Below are 26,416 nucleotides of genomic sequence, written 5' to 3'. Positions count from 1 at the left end.
GAAGTTACTCACCTTGTGCAGTTATGATTGTTCCTCGAGGTGTGTCTCCCCGTGGGTGCTCCACTTGGGTGTTGGGCTCGTCCTGATGCCACAGATTGGAGATCTTCAAGCTGTTGTCTGCTGGACTGTGCATGCGCGGCAGCCATCTTGCGACTTTTTGTGCCATTTTCAGTCGCGTGGTCCGGCCCCGCCAGTTCCTCCTAATTGTCGAGGTCTGAAAGACAGAAAAAACAGACTCTGAAAAGGGGAGGAGGGCGGGTAGTGGAGCACCCATGGGGGGACACGCCTCGAAGAACCATAGTTATTGCATAAGCTGAGTAACTTGCATAACTTCTTCTTCTTCTGCTCGTGTCCCTGTGGGTGTTCCACTGTGGGTGACTTCACAGCAGTAGCCGAAATAAGGCAGCGGGGTCGGAGTCAGTAGGTTGCTGCCGTGGATAGCTCTGCGGTGGCTATGGCTGCGTCAGTCAAGAAAGTTTTGTAGTGCATAGTGCTTTGCAAATGTAAAATCCGATGACCGGGTTGCCGCTCGGCAAATGTCCTTCAGGGGAACTCCCTTGAGGAAAGCCGCTGAGGAGGCCATTGCTCTAGTGGAGTGTGCTGTGAGGGTTTGTGGAAGTGGTACCTTCCGTAACTCATAGCAGGAGATGCAGGAGATGATTATTTTGGAAATTCGTTGAGGAAAGTGGGCTACCCTTAGAGCGGTAGTCCATGGAGATGAGCAGATGTTGTGACTTGCGCAACTCGCCGGTCCTTTCGATGTAAAAGGCCAGGGCTCTGTGGACATCCAGAGAGTGTAGTCTTGACTGGTGTTTTGAGTTGTGAGGTTTAGAACAGAACAACGGCAATACAATTGGTTCATTTATATGGAAGGCGGACTTTTGAATGTTGACTATAAGTCCCAAGGCATCGAACAGGGACCTCGCAGTAGTGACTGCTCGTAATGCTTCTTCAAAAGAAGGAGCTCTGAGGAGGCAGTTGTCCAGATATGGAAAAATGATGATTCCTAGCCGATGAAGAAATGCTGCTACTACAGCGAGAGTCTTTGAGAAAACTCTCGGGGCCAATGATAGGCCAAATGAAAGGACTTTGTATTGGTAATGCCTGGTGCCTACTAGGAAGCGCAGGAATCTCCTGTGGGCCGGGTGAATAGTAATATGGAAGCAGGCATCCTGCAGATCGAGGGATGCAAACCAGTCGTGTTGCTCCAATGCAGGTAAGATGGTTGCTAGTGCCACCATTTTGAAGCGCTGTTTGAGGATATATTGATTCAACTGTCGAAGGTCGAGAATAGGCCTCCAGCCCCTTGACTTTTTCTCTGTCAGAAAATAATGGGAGTAAAAACCCCTGCCCTAGAATGCCTGGGGAACCCTCTCTATTGCTCCTATGTCGAGTAGATGGGTCACCTCTTGAGTGAGAAGAGATTCATGAGAAGGGTCCCTGAAGACCAGGGAGGGGTGAGGAGGAGAAGGGGAGTAGGAGGCGGGGATAGAAATGGGATCATGTAGCCTGATGTTATGAGCTGCATGACCCATCGATCTGATGTTATCATGGCCCAACGATCTTGAAAGGGCCTCAAGTGATGATAGAAAAGTGCTTTGGTGACATTGGAACTGGGCAACAATGGAATGGTCTGCAATCCCTCGATGCTCCCATCAAACCTGCTGCTTGTTTGACTGCTGATGAGCTGGTCTAGGCGGTTGTGGATGATGCCTCTGGGGACACTGTCTTCCCTTCTGAGGTTCATATTGCCTCCCGGAAGGTGGGACATAGGGGAAAGGCCTTTGTCACTGAGAGGGCATATACCGTCTTTGTCTGAAGGGTGGTGTATTCATCCCTACTGTCCTCAGAGTGGTACACGTGTCTTTCCCCAAGTGAAGGACCTGGTCTATCTTGTCCGCAAATAAGTTTTGCTTATTGAAGGGCAAGTCCTTAACCTTGCTTTGAAGCTCTTTGGGTACTGCGGCCATATGTAGCCAAGAAGCCCTCCACATGACCACAGATGTTCCTGCGGTCCGGGCAGCAGTACTGGCTGCATCTAAGGCAATGTGGAGCGCCGAGTGGGAAGAGGTGACTCCTTCTTGTACAACCGCCTTTAATATTTGGCGCTTGGTTTCAGGAAGGTGTTCAAGAAGAGGGACAAGCTTGGAATAGTTATCAAAACTATGATTGGCCGATAAGGTCAAGTAATTTGCCATACGAAGTAACAGTGTGGCAGAGGAATACACCTTTCTGCCAAACAAGTCGAGCCTCTTAACATCCTTGTCCCCTGAGGAGCTTTTGTACTGAGGTGCCTTAGCACTCTGTTGAGCTGCATCCAAAACAAAGGAATTCGGTTGGGGGTGTTTAATCAAGAATTCCAACCCGTTGGCCGGGACAAAGTACTTTTTGTCCACCTTCTTGTTAGTGGGTGGAGCTGAGGCTGAAGTCTGCCAGATGCCGTCAGCTATTTCCATTATCGCCTTGTCTAATGGTAGGGCAATTTTTGATGACTAAGATGGATGGAGGTTCCTCAGCAGATGGTGTTGCTTCTTCTGGACCTCTGTCAGTTGGCCTTTCTGGCTCTCTACGACCCTTTTAAAAAGCTCTTGGAAGTCCTTGAGGTCGTCAGGTGGTGAGGTGTCTTCCTGAAATACGGCATCATCAGGGGAAGACGAAGCCACAGAGGGGTATTGGTGATGAGAATCCTCAGCCTCGGAAGGGTGGGCAGTCTCTTCCGTAATGTTCTGGGTTAGTACTGGTTGTTCGCTGGAGGGCGTAGGAGACTTACCTACCGTCAGAGAAGCGGACCTGCTCATACCCTGTGCAACGGACGAGGGAGCCAGTGACGGCGATATGGCTCTCGAGCGGACAGACGAGCATAGTCAATGTTCAGTGGGAGCATGGTGTATAAGCCAACTGTCGTCATGGTATGGTAAATAGTCTCGATCGTGTCTGTAATGGTGTATGTAGTATGAGGGAGACCTGAAGTATGAGGGAGATCTCGGTGATCTGGAGCGCCACCTAGAACATGATGGCAATGAAGAATAGTAAAGGTGGTAATAATGATGCCTTGGATGAGGAGAGATACTGTGTACACCAGTGGTCCCCAACGCGGTGCCCACAGGCGCCATGGCGCCCGCTGGGGCATTTTATGTGTGCCCGCTGAAACATCTGGGCTGCCCCCCCCCGCCCGGCGAGCGGCACATGCGTGGTGCTGGCCCCGGGTGCGTGGCGCATGGGCGGCCCCTGCCCCAGGTGCGCAGCACATATGTGGTGCCAGCCCTGGGCACACAGCACATGCGCGGTGCCGGCCCTGGGCACGCAGCACATGCGCGGTGTCGGACCTGGGCTCAGGGCACATGGGTGGCCCCCACCCCCAGGTGTGTGGCGCATGCGTGGTCTCACCCCTGGAAGCGCGGCGCATGAACGGCCCCACCCCCGGACGCCCGGCAGCCACGAAAGGTTGGGGACCACTGATGTACATGGTATCGTGAAGGAGAGATGCGATGAATTACATGAGATGAACACACTGGTGGAGACGGCAGCTGGGGGGGAAAGCTTCTGGCTCAGGACTAAGTGATGGAGTAGGCAGCCTGTGTGCCTTCTTTCTAACTTTAATTGGTGCCGAATTCCAAGGCAGTGGCAATGCGGGCGGCGTCGACCTAGAAGTTATCATCACTCTGGAATAAGTCAGATCCACATGTGCCAGTGCCGCCTGAGCAGTATGCGAAGCACTTGGTGCAGTGGCAGTAATCGGCACCGGTGAAGATGTGCTCGATACTGGTGACGGAGTCAGTGCCAGTGCAGGTGTCGGTGCCGGAGAAGGTGTCAGCGCCGGCGGGCTGGGTGCCGACGTAGTTGGTGCCCAGGCTCTCGGTGCCGGGATGACCGCTGGCGAGAGTGCAGATGCTGCCCGACTCAGTACCGAGGATGTCGGTGCCGATAGTGCTGAAGTTGCCTTAAGACGGTGCACTGTGCATTCAGCGGGGCTCGGCGCTATGCCCGTTTTTCCTTCTCCAGTCTGTGGCTCACTGTCATTCCTGAGGTGCTCAGCTTATCACCCATACTCACTCTGGTTGGTGGTAGGCAGCGAGATGGGGATGCAGCTTTACTTTTATGCGCTACCTTAGATGAGACGTGCTGCAATGGCTCTGCAGAGGGGTCTGACTACGGCCAAAGGGCCTTGTCAAACGGTAACAATTTGAGCCACATTTCGTGGTCTCTATGTGCCCTGGCCATCAGCTTTGAGCAGTGGGGGCACTTCTGCAGAATGTGCCCCTCACCAAGACATCTTATACAAGATGAATGTTCATCTGAAGCGGGCATGGAGTCCTTGCATGCCACACACATCTTGAAGCCTGGCGAGCCAGGTGTTTCAACAAGCTACCTAAGACTAACAACTATTAATTTTTTTTAACGCGCTAACAACAACTATTTAACTACCTAATTACTGAAATATTAACTATTACAAAGGCTTAAATTCTCTCCTCTCATGTTCCTCCAAAGACGGTTAGGAGGAACTGGCAGGGCCGGACTGTGTGACTGAAAATGGTGAGAAAAGCTGGAAGATGGCTGCCCCTCATGCACGGTCTGGCAGACAAGAGCTTGAAGATCTCTGATCTGCAGCGCCAGGACGAGCCTGACACCCACAGTGAAGCACCCAAAGGAGGAGGAAGAGATTCCAGAAGACTGGAAAAGGGCAAATATAGTGCTCATCTATAAAAAGGTAAATAAGGACAACCTAAGAAATTACAGACTAGTCCACTTAACTGCTGTGCCTGGAAAGATAATGGAGCAAATAATTCAATAATCATCTACACACATCTGGAAGATAATAAGGTAGTAAGTAACAGTCAGCAGAGATTTGTAAAGAACAAATCATGTTAAACTAATCTGATAGCTTTCTTCGATAGGATATCAAGCCTTGTGGATAAGGGAGAAGTGGTAGATATGGTATACCTAGACTTTAGTAAACACTTGGTACAGTCTTGCATGACCTTCTTATCAATAAACTAAGGAAATACAACCCTGATGGGCTATTATAAGATGGGTGCATAACTAGTTGGATAAATGTTCTCAGAGAGTAGTTATCAATATCACAGTTATGCTGGAAGGGCCTAACAAATCGGATTCCACAGAGATCAGTTTTGGGACTGATTAAATAGGATGTTCAATGCCAAATGCTAAGTAGTTCTCTTACGGAGGATAATCAATTTCACAAATACAAAATGGGAAGTGACTATTTAAGAAGGAGTACCAAAGACAGGCATCTAGGGGTCATTGTGGATTGCAAGCTAAATATGACTCAACAGTGTGACAGTGTTGCAAAAAAGCAAAAATCATTCTGGAATGCATTAACAGGAGCATTGTGAGCAAGACACAAGAAGTAATTCTCCTCTCTACTCTGTGATGATTAGGCCTCAACTGGAGTGTTGTGTCCAGTTCAGGGCACCACATTTCAGGAAAGATGTGGAGAAACTGGAGAGGTTCCAGAGAACAGCAACATAAATGATTAAAGGTCTAGAAAACATGACCTATGAGGGAAGACTAAAAGAACTGGGTTTATTTAGTTTGGAAAAGAGAAGATTGAGAGGGGACATGATAGATAGAAGCTTTTAAGTACGTAGAAGGATATTACAAGGAAGAAGGAGAAAAATTATTTTCCTTAATGTCTCATCATAGGACAAGAAGCAATGGGTTTAAATCACAGCAAGGAAGGTTTAGGTTGGACATTAAGAAAAACTTCCTAACTGTCATGATGTTTAAGCACCAGAATAAATTTCCTAGGGAGTTTGTGGTATCTCCATTATTGGAGATATTTAAGAGCAGATTAGATAAACATCTGTCAAGGATGATCTATATGGTGCTTGATCCTGTCATGAGGGCAGGGGACTGGACTTGATGACCTCTCATGGTCCCTTCCATTATTATTGGAATCATAGAATACTAGAACTAGAGAGTCTATCTGAGGAAAATATACAATGGTAAACATTTTGTTATGAGAAAAAGGTCACAACTCCAAATGGAACATAACAATGGAGCTTCCATATACTATATAATTATAAACAGCTGCGTGGCAAGGGTGGGCTTGATTGAGATGGCTGCTTTACAAGTGGTGCCCATTGATACATGTCCAGATTTTTAAAGGTATTTAGGCATTGGCATACTCAGCATTATAACACCTAACTGCCTGGAGACTAAATCTCATTTTAAAAAGTGGTTTAGGCACTTAAAAACAAATCTATTTTGAAAATGAGATTTAGGAGCCTAAATTATTAGGTGTTGCAATGCTGACCATGGCAACAGCTAAATACCTTCACAAATCTGGCAACAAAATAAAATTATTTTGATTGTTCCTACTTCCATCCAGGAGGTTTTGTCTACTATTCTAGGTCATGCCCCCTCTTGAACATGACAGTCATTACTGCATGCATGTTTGATGGAACAATACAATGCAACTATACATCCATATTTCCTGCACATATGTTTGCAATTTACAGACACTGGAACCTTCCCATGCCTTTTACTATGGAAAAACTGCCACCATGCTGATCCTATTAATTATCTTCAATACAGTCAGCCTTATCTTTCAGTACATTTTTTCTATCAACAAATTTACCTCAAGAAGTAAATGCTGGTGCCTCTATCAATGGATTCATTTTTAACAGCCCTGCAAAAATTTGGATTTTGCATTTCAAATACCCTACTTTATTTACAATAATTTCATATTCAAAATATATAGAACAGTTAGTGAAAAATAGTTAAAGCTTAGTAAGAGACAGCAATACAAAAAAATCAAACCCACAAAACCCAATATATACAATATAAAGCCACATTCTTACACACAGAGCCCACTTTCTGAGACTATCAACTCTACTCAACCATAATCACGAAGGTCAAACTCAGGAAACTTTGTCCTGTGCAGAATTCCATGAGAAAAAAATTCACAAACCTCCTGGATTACAAATATTTCAAGTTACGCGTATTATTTTTTATTTCATATTTGTACAGTGCCTACCACAATGGGATCCTGGCTCCTGATTTTAGCTCCTACCTACTAATTCAGGTGTTGATAACCACTTCCTGGACACTGCAGTACAACTGAATAATGGACAAATTTCCATCACCCTATACTGGAAACCTACCAACTGCTACACTTACCTTAATGTCTCCAGCTTCCATCCCAGACACATTTCTCAATCTATTGTATATAGCCAAGACCTAAGAAACAACCAAATTTGCTCTGATCCCACAGACAGAGACAAACACCTACAGGATCTTTATAGAGCATTCCTAAAACTGAAATACCCACCTGGAGAAGTGAAAAAACAGACTGACAGAGCCAAAAAGTACCCAGACATGAACTTCTTCAAGACAGACCCCAAAGAGAAAATAACAGAATTCCACTTATTACATATAGTCCATAGCTCAAACCCCTCCAATGCATTATACATAATTTGCAACCCATCTTGGAAAATGATCCCTCACTCTCAGAGGCCTTGGGGGAAAAGCCTATTCTCGCTTACAGACAACTCCCCAACCTGAAACGAATTCTTTCTGGTAACCATGCTACACAACCACATCATAAGCATACAGGAACCTAGCCCTGCAATCAGTCACGGTGCCAACTCTGCCCACATATCTATACAAGTGAATTCATTACTGGAGCCAACAACATAAGCTACCAAATCAGGGGATCATTCAACTGCACATCCAGTAATTCGATCTATGCCATCAAATGCCAGCAATGCCCCACTGCTAAATATATTGGACAGTCCCTATGGGAAAGAATCAATGGACACAAATCAGATATCCATAAAGGGAACATACAGAAACCTGTTGGGGAACACTTCAATCTACCTAATCACTCTTTAAAAGATCTCCAGGTGGATGTCTTGTCACAAACCAATTCTACTTGTCAAATACCCAAGGAGGCATTGGAATTAGAATTCATCCACAAATTCAATTCTCACTCTGATCAGCATCTCCTCAATCAGGACAATGGATGGCTGGGACATTACCAACCTAACATTCAATGAAGGTGCCAATAGCTCTCTGTGTGGATTCTTGTGTTAGTTCCCTTTGATCCTTATCTGCTTCCTTTTAACTATACAATTTTTAGGTGCTTATAGGCACCAGCTCTGCCTACTTGTTTTTCCCTTTGATATTTTCATTCCCTCTGTTCCTTGTTTCCCGTCCCCTTCTCCTTTTCCTTTCCCACCCCTCCCCTATTTATTTTGGGTCTGTACATCCTAAACTCATAACTCTGGTCATCTGAAGACGTGGGCTGTGCCCACGAAATCTCATACCACCATCTACATATTTTGTTAGTCTATAAAGTGCTACCAGATCTTTTGTTGTTTTTTAAGTTTATCCCTGTACAGACGAACTCAGCTACCCCCTGAAGCTAATGATAGTAAGGATCAACACATCCATACTGCTTGGGACCTATTGCCAAAGGAGTTTCAATGAGATCTACTAAAAATATTCATTCACTAATTTTTTTATAACAGTTCACAATGTATGGCAGATGCTACTTGTCAACATTTACAAATTAACACACAATATTCAAACTTTATTATTTGTGCAATTATTACTTAGCAAAAGCGCAGAGCCAAAACACCAAAGTAAAACTGCCACATTCATAATATACTATTAAATCAAAAGTTGTAACCTACATTTGCTAGCTGAATATGCATAACTCAAAGTCTCAATATAACAATAATATCTACAAAATATTATAAGACTTGTAACTTACCACTTCCACATATGATATTATACATGGGTTTCTCAGCTTACACTGCAATTTTTGCTTGAAGGTTGCTTAGATGTGATAAAGATATGATGTTTATATTTGGAAAGAAGTGCTACATAATTGGCAATGCGTAGTTGGAGGCTGGCAGAGGAATATGCTCTCTTGCCGATGGCATCGAGCTTCTTCCATTCTTTGTCATAAGGGGTTGACCGCATGGCCTGCTGCTTACCTCTTTGGTTTGCAGCTTCTACTATGAACAAGTTCGGAGGGGGTGTAGATGAAAAGAAATTCCACACCCTGTGGGGCAACATAATATTTTCGATTAAGTCTTTCAATATCAGTGGATTGTCGCCGGAGTTTTCCACAGAAGCTTAGCTGGGTCCACCAACACCTCATTCATGGATATAGAGAGTCTGGTTTGCGCTGAGGCATGAAGGATGTTAGTTAACTTATGCTGTGTATCCGAAGGATTGGAACAGGATATTTCCAGTTTGTCAATTACCCTCTTAAAAAGGTCCTGAAAAGACTTAAAATCATCTCCCACACCTATTATTAATGGGGACGTGAATGTCTCTGCTGACAAAGATGGAGAAGAGTGTATAGGTAAGGGGGAACATGAGGGCTGTTTCACCCCTGCAGTCTCTGTGTTGTCTTAGCATTCAGAGAATTCAGACCTACCCAGTGGGTGTCAGATAGGAGATTTAGGTTTGGCAGTTGTATGGTAATGATGTCCTGCTTGGTAAACGGGCTGTTGTCTGAACATAGTCCATGGGTCCTAATACGGCCAACTTAGTGACATGAATGGTGGTCCCCAGTGCTGCTGCCACTATCGAGGGTGTACCGGTTTCGGTAAGGAATTCTTAGGCAGAGTAGATTGAGGTAAGTCTTTCTCTACAGAGTCACTGAATCATGGTGATTAAGCCCTAGGAGTAGCGGAAAACGAGGACTTAGAACTAGCTGGGGTGCCATCAGTGCTGAAAAATAGGATTCATGGCACCAACGCTATAGAGAGCTCCGCCACTGTGGTGAACTGCGGAAACACAAGAGGTGGGCTCATTTGCAGTATAGCGCTGTGGGGGGTTGTTGCTAGCAGTACATAAGGCACTGAGAGCGTGCTGGGTGCTTTCGAGTGGTTGATCAGTGCTGGCTGCTCAGTGGCTGGTACGTGTGCTGCTGACGGTGCCGCCGCAGACAGTTGTCGGCACCTGCTTTTTTTCTACCAGCGTTTTAGCTGGTGTCGGAGTGGCAGCTTTATATATCGGCCCCGCTATGTGGCTGTGTGAGGAGGGACAAGGTCCCTGTTTGTGGTCGCAGTTTTTATGGGAGCTGAAACCTGAACTTTTAACTGCCCTCCTTGATGGTGTAGGAGTGGAAGTGTTAAGTCTTGAATTTGTCACTTTCCTCGCCGGGGATGTAAACCCGGAGGAAGTCTGAGACCTCTTCTTCACCAATGGAGATTTCAATTTGGTGCTCAGGCTTTTAGCTGGAATAGCCCTCTTACCCACCTCTGCCCCTGTGGGCTATGCCTGAGGGGAGAGGTTAGGGGAACATCTGAAGGAGGTTTCAGTGCTGTCTCCATCTGCAAAACATGTAGTTGTAGCTGCCTGGCTCTCCTCATGCACTTAGTCAGTTTCCTGCAGTCCTCACAGAGCTCTGTATTATGGTCTTGTCCCAGACAGCGGGCCCACAGAGTGTGCCCGTCCGCTACAGCTATAGAAAGACCACAGCCCAGACACTTTTTAAAATCAGAGGAGCTGGGCATGACCTGAGTAATATTTTGAACAACGGCAACCGCTATCAAAGTGGAGTTGCGGGAAGTGGCGGGAACGCTGCCTGATGGAGATCCTTGTTTTGGTTATTTTTTTCAAGTAAATAGCATCCATTCAGTTGGTTATTAGTTGAAGGTAAGGCTAGCTGAGTAGCTGAAAGGATGGAGAAGGTTGAATGTGAGGGTGACTGCTGATGTGTGCCCGAAGCCAGTGGCGGTCAGAGAAGAACCGAGGAGCTGGCTGGCCGCATAAGCGCATTACACACACGAGGTATCTTGCGCCAGAGCCTAACTTGCACAGCCAACTGGGGGGTACTGCTACCAATAATCTCCGACTGGTGGGTGTAGCGGTGCTGGCACACCTAAGGTGGAGCACCCACGGGGACACTCGTCAAAGAAGAAAAAGCCTCCACTCCTATATAGTTTAAGCTGTGCAGTGATGAAAAGTGCTGTATATGAATTAGATATTACAAATACTGAGATACCAAGACTTTCTTGTGGCAAGTTTCTACAGGTTGAACCTCTCTAGTCTGGCACTCTGGTTCGGCAACATCCACAGTCTGGCATGACTTTAGTTAGCAGAATGTCCACTTATCATGGATGTGACCAAGTTTCCCACAGTCCCATAAAATGTATTTGCAGACACCCGTCCTGGCTCTGTGTTGTTATTTAACTCTGATTTACACTCAAATGTCTTCTAAGAACCCAGTTAGCAGTGGAAGTGTTATAATGCTGCTAGAAAATACTGACCTCCTATGGTCTGGCAAATTTTCTGGTTCGGCACCAGTGAGGTCCCGAGGATGCCGGACTAGAGAGGTTCATGTGATATTTCTAAAAACAACTCCTGAGAGAAGTTTTTATTTGAAAAATATACAACGGGAATATTCTTTTAAACTATTTCCAATAGTATCTTTTTACATATTTATGGGATAAGAGATTCTGGTACATAGTGTAAAGAAAAGGGAAAAAAGCTAATATTTTTTGTTTGCAGTGCTGTAGCTCTGTTAGTCCCAGGATATAACTTTTCTAGACACAAAAAAATCATGGTCTTAATTAAGATACTGGATTTATGGCTGATTACATCTATCTGTTACTCTTTTTGACTGCAGCTCCTGAGACCTCTTCACCTTCAATATGTGCTTATGCTAAACAATCTGTTCTACCTTTTCCAGACCTGAAGAACAGCTCTGTGTCACTTGAGGGTTTGAATTTTTCATCTATAAAATATATTATTTCACCCACATTGTCCTGCTACTGTTATTTTAGATAATTAAAAGAACTTGAAACTGAAAAATTCTGATACAGGTTGAACCTCTCTAGTCCAGCTCTCTTTGGTCTGGTAACATCTGTGGTTGGCATGATTTTAGTTAGCCAGATGTCCACTTACCAAGTTTCCCACAGTCCCATAAACTTAGTTTGCAGACACCACTCCTGGCTTCAGTGTTCTGTATTGTTATTTAACTCTGATTGACCCTTAAATGTCTTCTAAGAATAAAAAAAAAGCAACAAAAAAACAGTCATGTAGCACTTTAAAGACTAACAAGATAGTTTATTAGGTGATGAGCTTTCATGGGGCAGACCCATTTCTTCAGATCATATTCTGAAAGCGAATTGGCATAATCTTTATATAACAGAGGGATAAAATGAAAACATTTTAAAAATTACAAACTGACAAATCAGCTACATAGTACAGAAGGTGGGGGTTCGGGGGGGGGGAGTGAAAAAGGAAGGAAAAAATTTCTTACTGTAAGTCAATTAAGTGGTGAATCTGGGGTCACTATGAATATCAAAAGGTGGGGAGGCTGTCTTTGTAATGTATAAGATAATTATCTCCATTAAGGCCCATTCACAAAGTATCAAATTTTAGCATAAATAAAAAAGTTCTGAGGTCTCCCTCTGTCATCTGGTGTTAAAGTTTCTTTGTTGTAAGATGCACAGTTGTCAGGTCTTTAAGGGAATGGCCAGTTCGATTGAAATGCTGGCTGACAGGTTTGTGTGTGAAGAGATTTCTGATGTCTGATCTTTGAGCACTGATTCTTTGGCCAAATGACTGACCAGTTGGTCCAATATACATCACAGAGGGGCATTGCTGGCACATTATGGCGTATATCACGTTGCTGGACATACAGGAATATGAGCCCTTGATCATATAACTGACATGGTTAGGTCCAGTGATAGTATCTCCAGATTAAATATGTAGACAAAGCTGGCAACTGGGTTTGTTGCAAAGGAAAGTTCCAGGGTTAGTTTTAATGTGATATGCCCTGTGGCTGTTAGTGAGAATCTTCCTAAGAATCCAGTTAACAATGGAAGTGTTGGTAATGCTGCTAGACAATATTGACCTCCCGTGGGCAGCGAAATTCTCTGGTTTGGCCCCAGTCAGGTCCTGAAGTGCCAGACTAGAGAGGTTCAACCTGTACTTTTAGTGAAATCGCTAATAAAACTAGTCAAATAATGGATTCTTCCATTCTTTCACAATTTTTGAAAAGTTAAAAGGATCATGTAGCAAGCTTCAGTTCTTTACAGTCTCTATACAGTAACAAAGTATGCAGCCTCTTCATTTGCAGTGCTGAACTATAGCATCTCTGGTTCACATGAATAAAGAAATGGAACTTGCACATTTAAAGATATTATGTTGGATTAATAATCAACAGCAAAGCAAGAATTAAAATAGGTGTTCCAAGATTTTAGAAAGATCACGTAATTACTCCCTGGGAGGTTAATTCCTGCAAATTTCAGCCTTATATTATTTAAAAAATTAGAATTAACCAGGGAGGATAAGGGAAGGGGAAAGTCTGACTCCAGGAAACCATAACTTATGTAAGTTTCCATTATAGTCAGAATTCAGTCCAGCTCATATTGACTTCAATGAAGTTGGATCAACCCTCAACAAAGAAATTATGGAACCTCCCTCATGTTCTTATACTCTAACCAAATATTACACTAGTGCATAACTTTAGTATCTTATCTAATTATCAACACAAAAGATAGTATCTTTTAGTTTAAAATCTGCTTTTTATTTTGTATTCATAAAATAATTGCCACTTTATACCTCAAACACTCTACACATCAAAATCTTTTCCCTGTATCTGATCTATGAAATTCTGAATACTTTTATATGATTGATACTCATTGTAGACTATGAGAATTGTTTTAAATAAAATATATTTGGATACACAAATATATGCAGCGTTTGTAAGAAATAAATTACAGGGACAATGACCTCATCATAGGATGTAGCTTGAACAATGTAATTCTGAAGAGGTCAAAATAGTTTTGCGGATTTAAAAAAAGTGCAGTTTGCCTTCTTGCTTTTCTTTCCCCACGAACTGCACACAGTTAAGTAAAATCACAATAAAGGGAAACATACCCCAATAAAAAGGCTATGTTTTACAATAATTGTCCTAAGCACTAATATTTACAAAAGTTAATGTAGGGATATTATTGAAGAATACTAGAAGGTGGGGGGCAATGTTTTGTTTGTTTTTAATAAAAGTAATTATGTAAAGAGAAAACCGTAGATGATCACTACATAGCCTACTATCCTACAAAAGTCAAGTGTTGTCAGCGCTTAATTTGTGACAGGGCTTGGTATGGGTGAGCACCAGCACCATTAGGTTTGCTGTATCAGTTATGAATGTAAAAAAATTGCATCAGCCCCCGCACCTTTCATTACAAATTAGGCACTGAGTATTGCACTCATGGTAAATCAGAATAACTACTTCTTTAATTGTACCTTGCATGGCCCAGCTCCTGAAATTTGATACAAATAGGCAGAGCTTTTCACACGAGTGCAGAGACCAGTTTAGTTGAATGGCACTCAGTAAAGGCATTAGAATTTGTCCTTATAGATCCAGTTGCAGGTGATTAGCCCCAAAGGCAGAACATCACACAAACAGACCTCCATTTCAGCTTCTCTGACATATACTAGGTTGTTTCCCATTTTACAGAAGGAATTTTTCACAGCTCTTCTCTATGAAGCTGACTCTGAAGTTCAGGCCAACTGCAGGACTTTCACCAGCTTGTTATTCAGCTGGGCCTTTTTACCAGTTAATTCTGCCAGTTTCAGGCTGAAAGGGCTCATAAGGCAAATCTTCCATTGGTGTCATCTGCCCCCTGTTCCTTTCAGAATATATAGGCATCCTTGGGTTTTTTACTCATTCCTTAATGCAGGGGTGGGGAACCTAAGGTCCGGGGGTCAGATGCAGCCCCTGAGGCTCAGGGCTTCCTCCAGCATTGGTGAGGGATGGGGTTTTTTTGTTTCTCACTTGTGTCCAGCCACTGACTGATTTTTCTGCGGGTCATTGGCATCAACCCAAAAAAGGTTCTCCATCTCTGTCTTAATGACTGGATGACAGGGGAGCCCTGCCCCACCCACTCTGCAAGGTTCTATGTCCCAAGATTTGTTTTAACTGCTACATCTTTCCAGAAGCCTTTTTCCGTTCTCCTTATACCTTGTGTGTTAGGTCAACCAAATCCTTAAAAGCCATGTCACATGACAGGGAGGACTGAGAAGCAGCCAGTACTGACTGCCGTTAGGGGACAGACTACCATTTCACAGAAATACCTCTGCCCGCACAATTTTTCCTTTCTTATTAGTAATAAACATATCTTCCACTTATATGACACTTCACATTTTCTAAATACTGTGTAAGCATTAACTCTTCAGTCTGGCACCCTCTGGTACAGCAACATCCATGATCCAGCATGATTTTAGTTAGCCTGCTGTCAACTTATCATGGGTGTGGCCAATTTTCCGGTGGCTTATAGCCACCAGTCCTGGCTCTCAGTGTTCTGTGCTGTTATTTAGCTCTAATTTACCCCTAAATGGCTTTTAAGAGCCCAGTAAAAAGTGGAAGTGTTGGTAACGCTGCTAGACAACATTCACCTCTCATGGTTTGGCAAATACTCTGGATCAGTACCAGTCAGGCCCGAGGGTGCTGGATTAGAGAAGTTCAGCCTGTAGTACAAAGTTTCATTTTTTAAAGAAAAGAGGAACTCTAAGGTACATATATAACAGTGGTGGAAAATAGAATGTATTCATACCTGAGTGTGAACAAGTGTAGAAAATACATCTTACATAAGAACAGCCGTACTGGGTCAGACCAAAGGTCCATCCAGCCCAGTATCCTGTCTATCAACAGTGGCCAGCACCAGGTGCCCCAGAGAGGGTGGACCGAAGACAATGATCAAGTGATTTGTCTCCTGCCATCCCTCTCCAGCCTCTGATAGACAGAGGCCAAGGACACCATTTTATCCCCTGGTTAATAGCCTTTTATGGACCTAACTTCCATGAAATTATCTAGCTTCTCTTTAAACTCTATTATAGTCCTAGCCTTCACAGCCTCCTCTGGCAAGGAGTTCCACAGGTTGACTACATGCAGTGTGAAGAACAACTTTCTTTTATTATTTTTAAACCTGCTACCCATTAATTTCATTTGGTGTCCTCTAGTTCTTCTATTTAGGGAACTAATAAATAACTTTTCTTTATCGGCCCTCTCCACACCACTCATGATTTTATAGACCTCTATCATATCCCCCCTCAGTGTCCTCTTTTCTAAACTGAAAAGTCCCAGTCTCTTTAACCTCTCCTCATATGGGACCCATTCCAAACCCCTAATCATTTTAGTTGCCCTTTTCTGAACCCTTTCCAAGGCCAAAATATCTTTTTTGAGGTGAGGAGACCACATCTGTACACAGTATTCAAGATGTGGGCGTACCATAGTTTTATACAGGGGCAGTAAGATATTCTGGGTCCTATTTTCTATCCCTTTCCTAATAATTCCTAGCATCCTATTTGCCTTTTTGTTCGCCGCTGCACACTGCGTGGAAGTTTTCAGAGAACTGTCCATGATAACTCCAAGATCTCTTTCCTGATTTGTCGTAGCCAAACTAGCCCCCATCATACTGTACCTATAGTTGGGGTTATTTCTCCCAATGTGCATTACTTTACACTTATCCACATTAAATTTCATTTGCCAATTTGTTGGCCAATCACTCAGTTTGGTGAGATCTTCTTGGAGTCCCTCACAGTCTGCTTCTGTCTTGACTATCCTAAACAGTTTTGTATCATCTGCAAACTTTACTACCTCACTGCTTATCCCTTTCTCCAGATCATTTATGAATAAGTTGAAAAGGATTGGCCCAGGACTGACCCTGGGGGTACACCACTAGTTACCCCTCTCCAATCTGAAAATTTACCCTTTGTCTCCTGTCTTTTAACCAGTTCTCAATCCAAGAAAGGACCTTCCCTCTTATCCCATGGCCATGTAATTTACACAAGAGCCTTTGGTGAGGGACCTTGTCAAAGGCTTTCTGAAAATCCAAGTATACTACATCTACTGGATCCCCCTTGTCCGCATGTTTGTTAACCCCTTCAAAGAACTCTAACAGATTAGTAAGACAGGATTTCCCTTTACAGAAGCCATGTTGACTTTTGTCCAACAAATGATGTTCTTCTACATGCCTCACAATTTTATTCTTTACTATTGTTTCTACTAACTTGCCCGGTACTGAAGTTAGACTTACCAGTCTGTAATTGCCAGGATCGCCTCTAGAGCCCTTTTTAAATATTCATGTCATGTTGCCTACCTTCCAGTCATTAGGTACGGAAGCCTATTTAAAGGATAGGTTACAAACCACAGATAATAGCTCAGCAATTTCCCATTTCGGTTCTTTTAGAACCCTTGGATGAATGCCATCCGGTCCCGGAGATTTGTTAACATTAAGTTTTTCTATTTGTTCCAAAACCTCTTCTAATGACACTTCAATCCGGGACAGTTCCTCAGATTCATCACTCACAACGGACGGTGCAGATTCAGGAATCTCCCCAACGTCCTCAGCCATGAAGACTGAAGCAAGGAAATCATTTAGTTTCTCCGCAATGGCTTTATCGTCCTTGATTGCTCCTTTTATAGCTCGATCATCTAGGGGAGCCCCAGGTTTTTTAGCAGGCTTCCTGCTTCTAATGTATTTAAAAAAACATTTTGTTATTTCTTTTTGAGTTTTTGGCTAGCTGTTCCTCAAAATCTTTTTTTGCTTTTCTTATTACATTTTTACACTTGATTTGACAGTGTTTATGTTCTCTTCTATTTATCTCATTAGGATTGGACTGCCACTTCTTAAAAGATACCTTTTTGTCCCTCACTGCTTCTTTAACATGGTGGATAAGCCCCGGTGACTCTTTTTTAGGTCTCTTGCTATGTTTTTTAATTTGGGCTATACATTTAAGTTGGGCCTCTATTATGGTGTCTTTAAAAAGTTTCCATGCAGCTTTCAGGGATTTGGCTCTAGTATCTGTGCCTTTTAACTTCTGTTTAACTAACCTCCTCATTTTTGTGTAATTCCCCTTTTTGAAATTAAATGCCAGGGTGCTGGACTGCTGAGGTGTTCTTCCCACCACAGGAATGTTGAATGTTATTATATTATGGTCACTATTCCCAAGTGGTCCTGTAACGGTTATATGCTGGACCTGATCCTGCACTCCACTCAGGACTAAATCGAGAATTGCCTCTCCCCTTGTGGGTTCCTGCACCAAGAAGCAGTCATTTAAGCCATTGAGAAATTTTATCTCCGCTTCTCTTCCTGAGATAACATGGATCCAGTCAATATGGGGGTAATTAAAATCCCCCATTATTATAGAGTTCTTTATTTTGGTAGCCTCTCTAATCTCCCTTAGCATTTCAATGTCAGTATCGCTGACCTGGTCCGGTGGTCGGTAATATATCCCTACTGCTAATTTCTTATTATTGGAGCATGGAATTACTATCCATAGCGATTCTATTGAACATGTTGATTCACTTAATATTTTTATTTTGTTTGATTCTACATTATCTTTCACATACAGTGCCACTCTGCCACCCACCCAGCCTGCTTTATCCTTTCTATATATTTTATATCCTGGTATGATTGTGTCCCACAGATTTTCCTCGTTCCACCAGGTTTCAGTGATGCCTATTATGTCAATCTCCTCATTTAATACGAGGTACCCATCTAGTTCACCCATCTTATTAGTCAGACTCCTAGCATTTGTGTACAAGCACTTTAAAAATTTGCCACTGCTTATTTGTGTGCCCTTCCCTGATGCATTGGATTCCTTTGTATGCGGTTGTTTTTCTGCCCTGGCCCATGATTCGCCCTCTCCCCTCCTCTCTTTCTGACTACAGCTTAGAGAATCTCTATCAATGGATTCTCCTCTAAGAGAGTCTCCCTCCGATTTACGGCTTTCCCCCATCTCTTAGTTTTAAAACTGCTCTACGGCCTTTTTAATGTTTAGTGCCAGCAGTCTGGTTCCACCCTGGTTTAGGTGGAGCCCATCCTTCCTGTATAGGCTCCCCCTCTCCCAAAAGTGTCCCCAGTTCCTAATAAATCTAAACCCCTCTTCCCTACACCATCGTCTCATCCACGCATTGAGACTCTGAAGCTCTGCCTGCCTACCTGGCCCGGCGCGTGGAACTGGAAGCATTTCTGAGAGTGCCACCATAGAGGTCCTGGATTTCAGTCTCTTTCCTAGCAGCCTAAATTTGGCCTCCAGGACATCTCTCCTACCATTCCCTACGTCATTGGTACCTACATGTACCACGATCACCGGCTCCTCCCCAGCACTACACATAAGTCTATCTAGATGCCTCGAGAGATCCGCAACCTTCACACCAGGCAGGCAAGTGACCATACGGTTCTCCCGGTCATCACAAACCCAACTATCGATGTTTCTAACGATCGAATCACCCACTACTAACATCTGCCTCTTTCTAACTGGCATTCCCTCCCCCTCAGAGGTATCCTCAGTGCAAGAGGATACCTCAACATCCTCTGGGAGGAGGGTCCCAATTACGGGATGGTTTACCTCTGCTCCCATTGAATGCTCTGTTCCCTTGAGACTTTCATCCTCCTTAAGAGCACTAGGGCTCTCAGCCTGGAGGTGGGACTGTACTACAGTGTCCCAGAAAGTCTCATCAACATAGCTCTCTACCTCCCTTAGCTCCTCCAGTTCAGCCACCCTGGCCTCCATAGCCCGAACTCGGTCTCTGAGGGTCAGGAGCTCCTTGCAACGGGTTCACACATATGCCACCTGCCCACAGGGCAGGTAATCATACATGTTACACTCGACACAATAAACAGGATAGCCCCCACTGTGCTGCTGGGCTTCTGCCTCCATTTTTCTAATGAATAAGTTTAAGTATAAACTGGGATTCTTTTTAAACCTCTGGAGTATAGATTATTCTAAGAGTTATGTTTTAAAGAAGGTCAGAAGTCACTAGTGTCCTCTAACCTCCCGCTCTAAACTCCCTCTCCAAACCCTCCTGTTATTTCTCCCTGGTCGCTGAGTCACAGGCTTATATAGCTCTGGTAGCCCCTCCCCCTGACTGAGGCTCAGCCAATTAACAGAGTCTTCTAGATTTCAAACCTTTTAGAAGCTCCTTCAAACAAACAAACCAAACAAACAAACACAAGCTCAGCACATTGCAAATAACTCCCCCCCACACAAACACACACTCCAGATAGCCATTTACCACAAGGGTCCCATTTTTACTCCTCCTTTACCTAGAGAACTCCCTCTCCAAACTCTCCTGTTAGCTGTTCCTGTTCACGCTCTCCCTGACCTTCCATTCTAGTATAATTACACCAAGATTCAAAATTAAAGGCTTACTCCATTCCTCTTCTGTGCAATGTAAATCAGATGTAGTACACTTGACACTCAGAACAAAAGGACCAAAAAGCAGTACTACAAAAAATCCTTTGAAGTATTAGAGTACAAGCTGTTAAGAGACACTAAAAACTTTGGCCTATTAAATTGTGTAATGTTTGCTACTAGAACGAAAACCAAACACTATTTCCAAAAAACATGATGAGAATTCATATAAATGTGGTCCATTTCACATATTTTAAGACGATTTAGTTTGTTTTGAGTCCTATAACTTTGGAAGCATGAAGAACTATTGACTGTTGATATAAAATGAAATTATGCTGACAGTAAATATATATACTGGGGCCCTCCCACTTCACACTTGGAATATCCTAGAGCTGAGGTTCCAGCCTGAGCTCAGAAGTCTACACAGCAGTGCAACAGTCCTATAGCCTGAGCCCTATGAGCCCAAGACAGCAGGCATGGGCCAGCTGCAGGTTTTCCTTTGCTGGGTAGTCATATCCTTACACATCAACTTAGGCCCCTCTTCCAGTCTTCTATGGTATAGCTCCTCCTGGACTACTTCCCTAGCTGAGAGGAGGGTCAGCCTTCAGGCGCTCCAACAGAAATTCCAGACCTCAGGACAAAACAGTCAATGGATCCCCAAAACATACACAAGACACTTCCATGTAGGGGGTGCTGCGTCTGTGCTGGCTGATGCCCAGAGAGCTGCCAGATGCGGTGCTAGGAGTGCTCTTTCAGCATAGACTTGTCTCCCATGTGCCCATCTGGTAGGGTTGACAGCTGTTTAACTGCACATACCCAAAGAACCTGGTCCTGCCTCTGCTCAATGCCTTCATTGAGGCCATGCTCCTTTTCTGAAGCCCTAGCCCTGCTCCTTCATCACTTACTCTTCCTCACCTTAATTCACTTTCACCAGGCTGGGGCAGGAGATTGGTGAGGGGCAGGGAGGTCGACAGGATTGTTGGGGCCCTGGGCAACCTGTGTGGGGGATGATTCCATGTTCCCAGAAGAAGAGGAGACTTAGGTGGAAGGGGCAGGGCTGGGAGCAACTAGTCCTCATTAGTGTTTCAGTGGTGATTTAAAAGGCCTGGGGATACTGTGGCAGCAGCCAGCAGCCCCAACCCTTTTGAATTGCCAGGGCCTGGGACAATTGCCCGCTTTGCCCACCCACTGTTTGTGGGCCTGATGAGGGTTGGGCTCTGGGAGGGAATTTGCGGTATGCTCTGGGCTGGGACAGAGGGTTCAGGTATAGGAAGGGGTGAAGGATTTGGCACTTCTCTTAGACAGCTCCCAAAAGTGACCAGCATAACCATATAGCAGCAACAAGAGTTCCAAGAGGGGGGGTCAAGGGGTGTCTGTGTGCTGCCCCTGGAGCTCCCATTGGCTGCAGATCCCAACCAATGGGAGCTGTGGAGTTAATTCTTGGGATGGATTCAGCATGTGGAGACATAGCCCCAGGACCATAGGGACGTGCCAGCTGCTTCTGTGAGCAAGAGCAGACAGGAAGCTTACCTTAGTGCCACTGCCACTAGCAACAGCAGTGGCTGGAGATGCCTAGGTTCTTTAAAACCATCCAGGCCCCTGGGAAATTGCCTTCACACATCTGTGGGCAGTCAGAGTGGTCAATCTGGGTGCCAAATCAATGCTGAGCAGAGTGGAGAAATAAATACTAGCCCTGGTGAAGAGCACCACTGTGGGTTCTGGCCCAGACCCTGATCATTGAACAGTCTGCTGCTATGCTGCTTAATACAGTTAAGCATTGACAATACTGTACAGGTATCTGTGGCATATTAATAACTGATAAGATGAAGACACAGTAAAATTCAATTTAAAATGAAAATAAATAACAGGAGGGCTACTTTTTGGCTGACTGTATTATTTCCCCATTTGATTAAGTACAAAAAAAATTCCACAATTTTACTTCTTAGAATGGTCTCAAATTTCCTTCAGATTGCTGCAGAATATTAAGGATAGAATTCATGGAAACTTGCCTATTTAGCAACAAAACTGAAACATGATGAGATACCACCTGGAGATAACAGAGAATCCTCTAGTGTTAATACGATAAAATTGACACCAGAAGGATAATATGCAAATGCAGGAAAATACTGTTGTCACATTCCAATTGCACAGACTATCATAACGCATGACCCAACAACGATCAGTTCATAGGGCACCAACAAAAAGAAAAAAAAATAAAGATGATGGCAAAAGCATCATCATCTAATATATAAAGGAGATTGTTTGTAAGTTTGTGTGCTAATAACTTGGACACTATAAGAGCTACCGCAACCAAACTTTGCATGGGATTACCTTTCATCCAGGAGAAGGTTTTAAGGTACTTTTGGACCTGATCGCGGTCCTGCCCTGCCCCGCATGGCATCTATAGCCCCAGGCGCGAGCTGGGGCGCTCCTCCCACATGTAGCCTCCCGGGAGTCGTGCCCTCCCGCCCATGAGGTTACATAACCGACCCTCTTCCCTCCCGTCCTCCCCCCCGCCGGCATGCAGTGCCCCACCCCTATGCACACAACAGCTCAGGTATCTGCCCTGCCCCTCGCGGCACCTGCAACCCTGGGTGCCAGCTGGGGTGCCCCTCCCGCATGTAACCTCCAGGGTCGCTCCACATCTGCCACCCCCCCCTCCTCTGGAAACCAAAACCAAAGCCAGCCAGCCTTTCTGCTCAGCTTGCTGGGCTTATCCAAGCAGAAGGAATCCGTGTGCCTACTGCAGTGCAGGGCGGAGGGGCTGGGTTAAACCCTCAATAGGTTACACTGCTGTGAAGCCAGCCGGCTGCTGTTCATACTGTGAGTGAGGCTCTTCTGTGTCTAGTTCCAGCCATCAGGGTTAGATGTAAGCTCTGAGCTTTTGCTTGCCAAGGCAGGGCAGGTGGATCCCTGAGCCAACCTTGCAAATAGAAGTCCCCTTGCTACTGGCCACATGACTGTGTACTGTTCTCCAGGGGGCTGGCTGCTCGGTCCTGGGGGGAGGAGGGTCCTGCTGCTCTCAGAGGATCAAGTGTGGGCCAGGAGCCATCAGCCCCCAGGGACTGTGGCTCTGGGGGTCCCCTGGCTCAGGGTCCTCTCCTTTCCTAAATTTTGTTCCTCCGGTTTCCTGAGCAACACCAGGTAAGTCCAGCTAGTATAACATAGTGGAAAAGGCAGTATCACACAACTTACTCCTGTTGCTGAACAGGCTACAAACTAACTACGTACATGATTCTTTGCAGTGAAACAGAATCTTCCATCCTTATTCCCACTGAAAGGCACTAATTTAAGCAGAGTATAGGATTTGACCAAAATATGTCTAATCTCTCCTTTAAACTTTATAGTTACATTTATTAATACAAAATGTTTCTTAACTCTATAAGAAAAACATTGCAAATTGTTAAAAACACATTTGTCTATATTTTCACTGCACTCATTTATTTATTTATTTAAATATTTTTACCCTGTCGCTTTATTTAAAATATTCGAGGCGGCATACAATTTTTTAAAAAACACTACATATATAATTAAAGTAACATTCTTTAATATTTTTAGTCCACATAAATGAGAATGTGCTCTATATGCTCCTGTAAGGCGCAAAGTGACAGTTGAGAAAAGATTGTATGTGCTCCCTGTTTATCATTTGCATTTGAATTCACGTTACATGTAAACATATTTGTTTATCTTCCATACTATCATTTACCATCTCACAGAATACTAACATTACATTTCAAAGTTGAGGAAAGAAAACATGTTATAGAAGTATCAGAGGCTGCCAGCTTAGTTTATCATCAGAATTCTTTTGTTTAAGCATGTTTGGACATGAGTTTAAACAGAAGTACCTTATCTATCTACTGTAAAATAGATATTTAACAATTATCATTGAATAAACATTAGTACTAGTTAACAGACTACACAGCCATCTTCATTTTAAAATAATGATGCATAGTTATGAAACTGATAACAGTTAAGTATACAAATTTTTATTTTTTTTATAAAGAATGATCTCTTTAATATCCAGTTTCTTTTAAGACAAAATAGCCTTCTAAGCTGTACTCAATATTATAATGTATTGGTAAAACTAAATAGCCACAATTCCAGTCATAAACTAGGAGGTAGTTTTCTACTTAAGAGAACTCAATATCCTCAGCTCCTGCCTGCTCGCACCTGCTCTCCAATTGGAAAGTATCCAAACATTTCCTGTAAAGGGTCACCTCTTTGGTCTGAGCTAACTTTGACACAACTCATAAAGCAAGCCCAAATGCTCATCTGTAAGCCGTGCTAATCACACTGGAAACTATTTCCAACACATGGAATAGAGTTTCACAATTAATTTTAAGAAGTAATCTATCTTCACTTAAACTGTTTTTTAATCTATGAGAACAGTGAGTAGAATGTAATGATGGATGTAAATCAATTAAAAAGAAACACTAGTCCTCATTAAAAATGCATTTAACATTATTAAAAATAAAAATGGTTATTTATTTATTTAAAGTCATATATTTTACATATATTTATTTCAAGGTTCCCATATAGACTTATTTACTTGCAGCATCTCATCTTGTAAAGCCATGTTAAAATATTTTAGGAATTGGCTAAGTACCATGGACCAAATCTTTCTCACCTTCAACAGGGCTATTTTTATGAGTAAACTGAACATATGACCCCAAATTGGAACTCAATCCTACCTCCTTAAATTCAATGGGACTTTTGCCATTGACCTTAAAGCATGAATGATCATGATCTATGTTAAAATAGGTCTCTCAACTAGCACCAACAGCAGACTGCTGAACTAAAGTTAAGTGGATTAGCTGTTAATAACTAGAATTAATTTGCAATTAACATACAGTCTTTTAAGTGAAAACATATGCTTTAAATGTGTTCTTATACACTAGAAATTTAATAAAATCTGATCATAAAGTTGTAGTAAAATGTCCAGGGTGATAAAGTGAAGAAAAATGAAAATGCAATACATACTTATATGTGGTGAGAGGCAGAATTTATGCATGAGATTGCAGTCACTTCCCAAATTCATCTATGGTGAAAATCCAATGAAGAAATTGGCCTAACATTTTTCTGCATTATTAACAATGGGAGCAGAATTATTCACTAGCGGATGCATTATGCTGTCAATGACTATAACTCATGAAAATAAAATTAATACTTTGCCTCAATGTAAGGGAAGAGAAAAAAAAGTTAAGATTTTGATTCAGAGTACCAAAAATAAACAGTTATTTTAAACAAGTATGTTCTTTTAAAAAAAAAAGACAAAAATATGACATTTCGGACTGCTAGAAAGTCATTTCTTAGATATCTAGCCAAGTATTAACTGAATATTTTAACAGATATCCCAACTATTACATCCAAACACATATCCTGGAAAAATAAGTTTCATGCCCCTTTGTGAGATTCTGAATCAGGTGGTAAATGCCTGATTTTAAAAAGTACAGCACACAGAAGAGTTTTTCAGTGATATTTACTTCTGTGGTAAGCTCAGTGTACAACAGGAGCAAGTTTTATTTCTAACCTAAACCAGTCTTTAATGCCACTCCTGTTCATAGAAGAGTAACTGACTTAACAGTAACTGACTTTTTTCAAGATGAGTGTCCCCATGGGTACTCCACATCTGGTTGGCACGCCACTGCTGAGCCACTGATTGAAGATTTTAGAGCAATGAGCATGGGCCTGCACACGCGTACATCTGCAGCCATGCACTCCTAAGTAGCAGGCATCACACATGTGTGAGCCCTCCCCACTCTCCTCAATTCCTTCTCTAGCCCGGAACAATAACAGTGAGGAAGCCTGGACTTTGAAGTAGAGGGAAGGAAAGGGAGGGTTGTGGAACACTCACAGGGACACTCATCTCGAAGAACGTCAGTTACTGTGTTGAAGGACTGTTTGTACTCATTGTGAAGTCAGTTCTAACTCAGAGAACTATCTAGGAGCCATGCCTTCAGGTGTAATGAGTCAAGGTTCGGTGGGGCAGTGAGGTGTCCTGGTGGAAGAAGGAGATTCTGGCTGTGTGGTAGGTAGATTGGTGGCACACAGAACAGGGAAAGAGAAAGTTACCCACCCTGTGCAGTAACGATGGTTCTTCGAGATGTGTGTCCCCGTGGGTGCTCCACTGTAGGTGTCGGGCTTGTCATGGCACCGCAGATCAGAGATCTTTTTCAGCAGTAGTCCGTTGGAATGCGCATGCACGTTGGACGTCTCATGCTGCTCACGCCATTTCTGAGCGCACGGTCCGGCTCCTGCCAGTTCCTCCTGAACGTCTAGA

At 43.4% G+C, this 26,416-nt stretch overlaps 2 protein-coding genes across 6 annotated transcripts in view; both read right to left on the bottom strand.

Annotated features, from left to right (window-relative positions):
• Positions 1-26,416, bottom strand: part of ADAMTS6 (ADAM metallopeptidase with thrombospondin type 1 motif 6) — a 368,722-nt gene that overhangs the window by 254,952 nt on the left and 87,354 nt on the right. The gene's annotated exons all lie outside the window — the stretch shown is intronic.
• The window catches only part of LOC149524184 (uncharacterized), a 30,666-nt gene extending 4,250 nt beyond the window's left edge, over positions 1-26,416 (bottom strand). The window contains exon 1 of the mRNA XM_089779379.1: positions 13-26,416. Within this exon, the coding sequence (XP_089635505.1) occupies positions 17,479-18,738 (1,260 nt within the window). The 5' untranslated portion in view covers positions 18,739-26,416 and the 3' untranslated portion in view covers positions 13-17,478. The remainder of the gene's footprint in view (positions 1-12) is intronic.

The sequence above is a fragment of the Pelodiscus sinensis genome, chromosome 6, assembly GCF_052426305.1.
Source record: "Pelodiscus sinensis isolate ZL-2025 chromosome 6, ASM5242630v1, whole genome shotgun sequence".
Classification (NCBI taxonomy): domain Eukaryota; kingdom Metazoa; phylum Chordata; order Testudines; family Trionychidae; genus Pelodiscus; species Pelodiscus sinensis.
This window is presented reverse-complemented; position numbering and strand designations above follow the sequence as displayed.